The sequence below is a fragment of the Orycteropus afer genome, unplaced genomic scaffold, assembly GCF_000298275.1.
Source record: "Orycteropus afer afer isolate SDZICR_OR568_19922 unplaced genomic scaffold, OryAfe1.0 scaffold00356, whole genome shotgun sequence".
Taxonomy (NCBI): Eukaryota; Metazoa; Chordata; class Mammalia; order Tubulidentata; family Orycteropodidae; genus Orycteropus; species Orycteropus afer.
In genome coordinates this window covers 1,457,919-1,463,458 of record NW_006921943.1, presented here as the reverse complement: position 1 = coordinate 1,463,458, position 5,540 = coordinate 1,457,919, and the positions used below count along the sequence as shown (strand labels likewise).

General features: G+C 49.6%; 1 protein-coding gene across 1 annotated transcript; it reads left to right on the top strand.

The window, feature by feature from the left end:
- Positions 1 to 507: 507 nt before the first annotated feature.
- Positions 508 to 1,449, top strand: ZADH2 (zinc binding alcohol dehydrogenase domain containing 2). Its single transcript, XM_007952732.2, is given in 2 exon segments — positions 508 to 731; positions 734 to 1,449. Coding segments are annotated over 2 exon segments (765 nt in total). The 5' UTR covers positions 508 to 682.
- Positions 1,450 to 5,540: the final 4,091 nt, after the last annotated feature.

Below are 5,540 nucleotides of genomic sequence, written 5' to 3'. Positions count from 1 at the left end.
CTTGTCCTTACCCTTCTTACCTGGGCTGTTACATTGCTGCCAGAATCGATACACCTCTACCTCTTGGAATATACTTTATACCTGTTTTGTTTTTAACATGTTTGTTAAGAGGCCAATTAATTTCTATCCCATCACCCGATGAAGTTTGTATAAATGAGGGCTCCCTGACATTTTATTAAATTTTTGCCTATTTCTCCTTTTGAAAGAAAAAGGGGAAATAAGTGGCGCACAAACTAAATAATTTGAGGTTTAAGGTGATGTCAATTCTTCCTAAACCCATGCCATAGAACAATATGCAGAAACAGTAAAATAGGCCGAAACTCAGAAAATCACTGCCGAACTAAGACTGGCTGAATTTCTTGTTTCAGCTGAACAACAGCCCGCGTTTCCCTGAATTCTGTCACAATGTCTAGCTTAGCAGCCCCTCCACGGTCACCGGAATCAGAGGAATTTTTCTGAGTGGGACAGAAAGACTTTGGCAGAGGAAACATCTGAACGCGTTTCTGTTTGTTCTCTCCTAGATTTGTTGGTATACAACGCATCCGACATCAACTATTCTGCTGGTCGATATAACCCTTCCGCGAAGGTCCCCTTCGATGCCGGTTTTGAAGGCATCGGTGAGGTGGTGGCCTCAGGCCTTTCTGCCAGTGCCAGCTACACACTTGGCCAAGCTGTGGCTTACATGGCACCTGGCTCTTTAGCTGAGCATACAGTTGTGCCAGCCAACATTGCCAGCCCGTGCCCTCTGTGAAGCCTGCGTACCTGGCCCTGCTGGTCGGCAGCGCCACTGCATACCTCAGCCTGGAGGAGCTTGGCTAGCTGTCTGAAGGGAAGAAAGTTTTGGTGACAGCTGCTGCTGGGGGGACAGGCCGGTTTGCCGTGCAGCGTTCAAGGAGGGCAAAATGCCACGTAATCGGAACCTGTTCTTCTGACACAAAGTGTGTTTTCCTGAAGTCTCTCGGCTGTGATTGCCCCATCAACCATACGAAGGAGGGTGTAGGTGCGGTCCTTCGGCGAGAGCACCCTTGAGGTGCGGATGTGGTCTATGAGTCTGTGGGGGGGGCCCTGTTTGACTTGGTGGTGGATGCATTGGCCACCAAAGGGCACTTGATCATCATTGGGTTTGTCTCTGGCTACCAAGCTCCTACTGGCCTTTCACCTGTGAAAGCAGACACGCTGCCAGCCAGACTGCTGAAAAAATCGGCCAGTGTCCGGGGCTTCTTCCTCAACCATCATTACCTTTCTAAGTATCAGGCAGCCATGGACCACTTGCTCGAGATGTATGAGCGTGGAGAACTGGTGTGTGAGGTGGACGTTGGAGTGCAGTCTCCAGAGGGCACATTTACGGGCTTGGAGTCTGTATTCCGCGCCATAGATTATATGTACACGGGAAAAAACACTGGAAAAATGGTCGTTGAATTACCTCACTCTGTCAACAGTAAGCTGTAAAAACAGAACAATGACATAAATCAAAAGAGAACGAAAATGGGCGCTTTCTGCCTCGGAATTGCGAAAATCAGTGTATTTTTTAGTTGGTTGTAGGTATAATATTTCTTAAAAACAAAAGTAGAGTGTTAATGAATCTGTTTCTCTTTCTTTGCCCCTCCCTCGGAAAACCCTAAATGTGCTAATCAGCCTGCCTTGGACGGCTAAGGGGTAAACCGTGCACAGTGAAAGCTTTAGCCGTGGGCCGTCTCCGTCTAGGGTTTATTGTTCCAGGGATGAAATTAATTCCCGATGCAAGGGCTGATCATGTCAGTATGACTTTAAAAGTGGGCTTGAGGGTACTCCCCCACCTCTTGCCTTTGGGATAAGGTGGCCATAGGCTGCCCAGGACTTCATACACCAGAGACATAGCAAGTGCCCTGTGTATTTTCAGAATCCACGTCGTCAGGCAAGGCCACCAGCCACTCAATAGAAATTTGGGAGAACTCCCGCCCTCTGTTCAATGATGCTAAGTTACTTGACAAGATGATTGGGTGAGCACAGATTGTTTAAAGATGAATCTGCTATTTGATGGCTTGTATCCTTATCTGTCCTGGGGAGGTATACATGCAAAGGAGGATGTCCCTCTCCCCTTAAGAGCATGAGCGTGTGAAGATGCAGATACAGGAGCAAGCAGGGACTTGACAAGTTAACGTGTGCACAGGAGGGAAGGGTGCGCGCTGACAGGGAGGGGTCACGGCGCTGAGCACTGACCGCAGCAGAAAGCGCACTGTAGGTGCCCTGCAAGGGATTGGGCCGGTAGACATTTGAACAGAAGCAGGGAACGCCCAGTAGCACCCCCACTTAGGGACTGAACGGTCTGAAACAGCGGTGCATCTGCTCAGCCACTGGGGCTTTCGGACATGAAGGTGTGCCTTGTGTCTGGTCGCAGAAACGCAAGGTAGCAGTCATTGATGGTATGTTCCATTACCTGTCTCCAGATGTCTCCAGATGTCAGATCTGTGTCCTCACTGACCACAAGGAACAGGCCGGGCCAACTCTGCTGAGGCCTGCCTGGGGGTGGGGAGGGCACGCCCCCGTGCCTCCAAGTGTCAGGTAGGAGTCACCTGACCTTGGTCCTGGCTTTCCGGACCCTGTTTAGAAAGCAGAGTGCAGGTGCGGGTGCCCCGGGAAAGTTTGGGACCATGCTTGATTTTTCCTCCTTGCCCTGGGAGCTGCGAAATCCTGCCGCGGAGGAGCTGTGAGTATCTGTTCTACGAGATTTGCTCATTTCTAGGTACCTAATGTAGCCGCTAGCATGCACACACAACAGGACAATTTATATGGTAAATGGGACCAAATAATGACTTCCCTGAATGGCGTGGCTGCACTGGAGGGGATGTCATAGCAAATAGCTGCCAAATTATGACTCCCGCTGAAGTGTCACACAGCTGCACTAGAGACGGATGGCACTGAGGGCCGCCGCGATGGGGCCGCGCCTGAGTTATGAAGAGGAGTTGCCGCCGGATGGAGGGGCTCTTTGTGTCCTCGTTACAGCAGAGGGGGGCTGGCCCCGCGGCCGCGGAGCGCGCTCGGCCACGGCAGGCCTCAGTGATCAGTCTGTCCCTTCCAGACCTCGCTGCCGTAGCAAAGCGGAAAGAGGCTTTGCCCGGCTCTGCTCTCCACACACAGACAAAGGGGGAGAAAACAGGTTTTATGAATGTGACTGTGCACGGGAAATGGCTGGTAATGGAGAAATGGCGGAAGGAAATCATCTAATCAAGGCTGTGATGAAACCCAACATGGTCTGGGTCTGAAAGGCCCTTGGCTGCTTCTGCACAGAGATGTGGGAAACCCAGGCAGGGCTGCACTGCTCCGAGTAAGGGCCGGAGCAGGGAGGACGGAAGCAGCTCATGGGCCGCTGCGAGCTGAAGGGAGACCTGGCTGCTTGCACGTGAACGGGAGGGCGAAAGGGATGAAAGACTGGCGTTTGAACGGATGGATCCCGTTAGCCACAGAATAGAAATGCATTCTATTTTGAGACAGATGAATTCAGCTATGTAAAAACAAAAAATCACTCAAGCACCAGGTTTAAAATAAAATATAATCAAAATGTCTCACATCCTGTTGTCCCAAACTCAGAAAGCTTACTGCACACTGTTCCCAATTATTCTCAGACAGCAAGCATGAAAGAGTCCACCCATCGGGATAATGCCAAAAATATGTAGGCCCCCCCCCTTTAAAAATCCTTTTGAAAGATGATTTGTAAATTACAGGTCATAGTTCAGAGCACTTTCACTCTGGGGATTAGCACCCAGTCCGGCTGCTGATGGGAGGTGAAGTGGTGTGAGGGCACCCACACTTTTCTTCTGAAGTGTGGTCCGTGCCCCAGTGAGAGCCATCCATAATTTAGGGCCACTGTCAGTCTTTGTTGTAGAAAAGTGGCCAGGCCTGCACCATCATGGCAGATAAATTATTTCTCCATCCTCAGCGTGGCCTTCTCCACACGCTAGCCGTAAGGTCATGGGCCGGGCACTGAGGGCGAGCTGGCTCTGGGAAGCCCGCAGAGAGTGGAAGGCGGCCCAACCGTGACTTAACAATTAGGTTGTGATTCCAAAATGTGACATACTGTTCTTTCACATGCGTCTCCCAGGCCAGAAACAGCCCCTAAGAGATGGCACCGAAGGTTCCTGGGATGAGGACTGCTGCTGTTGACCGATTGCTGCATTTGAAAAAACAGGCCCAAGCAGTGGTTTCACACAGTGGGATGTTTGAATTGCCAGCATACAACTCGTCTGAGCAGTTTCTCAGAATCCAGCAGCCATACGCGGTCATTAGGGTTACACTCAGAAGTCATCTCGTGCAAAACTGCGTGACGAGTAGCCGCCGCTTATCACAATGGCACTCCTGCCTAACATAATTGAGAACGTTCGGCGAACGAGGGTGTCATGTCCGCAACCCTCTCCAGACCTCCTTTTGTGTTCACAACCACACAATGCTGGAAATTCAACAGATGACATCATTTAAGACAGATGCCTGCCCCAGGGACCTGGTTTTTGGCTTCCTGTTTCTGGCTTTTATTTGGGTAACATTTATAATGGCCACCCGACTTGTACCTGGGTAATATTTTAACCCCTCCAGAGGATTCTCAATTAGGGTGAGTTCACTACATGGGGATATTCCTTTAACACGGAACAGCGAGGTGGGGGGAGGGGAGTTCTCGGTCCTGAAACCCATTCTCTCGACCACATTAGCACATGTGTGTGTGGGATAAACCCCACAATTTAGATGTATCTAAAAACGGGTGAGAGCTGTGCGATATTCAATGAATAGCTTTTTAAAAAGCAGAAGGACCAAGCGTGGACTTGGGCCGGTGATTCCCTGGGGGCTACAACGCACGTCTCTCGTACACAGCCCAGGTGCACAGGGGCCTTGAGGACGCCTTGTCTGCTTGCCACTCTGCACTGAGCGGGCAGCTTAGCCTCTGTTATTTATAGCACTTAGTTAGCAACACAGGGTTTATCTGTGCAAATGCCATTAGTTAATTTTGTTTGGTTTCTGGGAAGCCTTTTTTTTTTTTTTTTTTTCAGGAAGTTAGATTTCTGTAACTGGTTTCCCTGTTCCAGCCCAGAATTAACTGTTTAAAATCAGATGGCTGAAGAGGACGCAACATCTGGGATGCGGGTGCTATCTCGGGACGGGCATCTTAAATCTTCTCATTTTACTAGACCTTCGGTGTCAGGGCAGTTCAGTTCCTAAAGGGAATTCTTGACATCAGGATCTTACTGCTGTTACCATGGGGATGTCAGAAAAAAAATGTCTTCAAAGTATATGGTATTTTACCAACATGCCTCAAGCCGAGTAATTCTTGGCGTTAGGGAGTTTTATTCAAAGAAAGCCAAATAAGGATCTTATCTCATTTATGTATACTTGAATATTCAGGGCCTCTCGGTAACCAGTTGCCATTGCGTTGACCCCACAGCAACATGACGGGTGTCGGAGAACTGGGCTCTGCTGGTATTTTGGAAGCAGATTGCCAGGCTTTCTGAGGGACTTCTGGGTAGACTTGAACTTGAACTTCCAGCCTTAACTTCCAAGTTCTTAACTGTGTATGC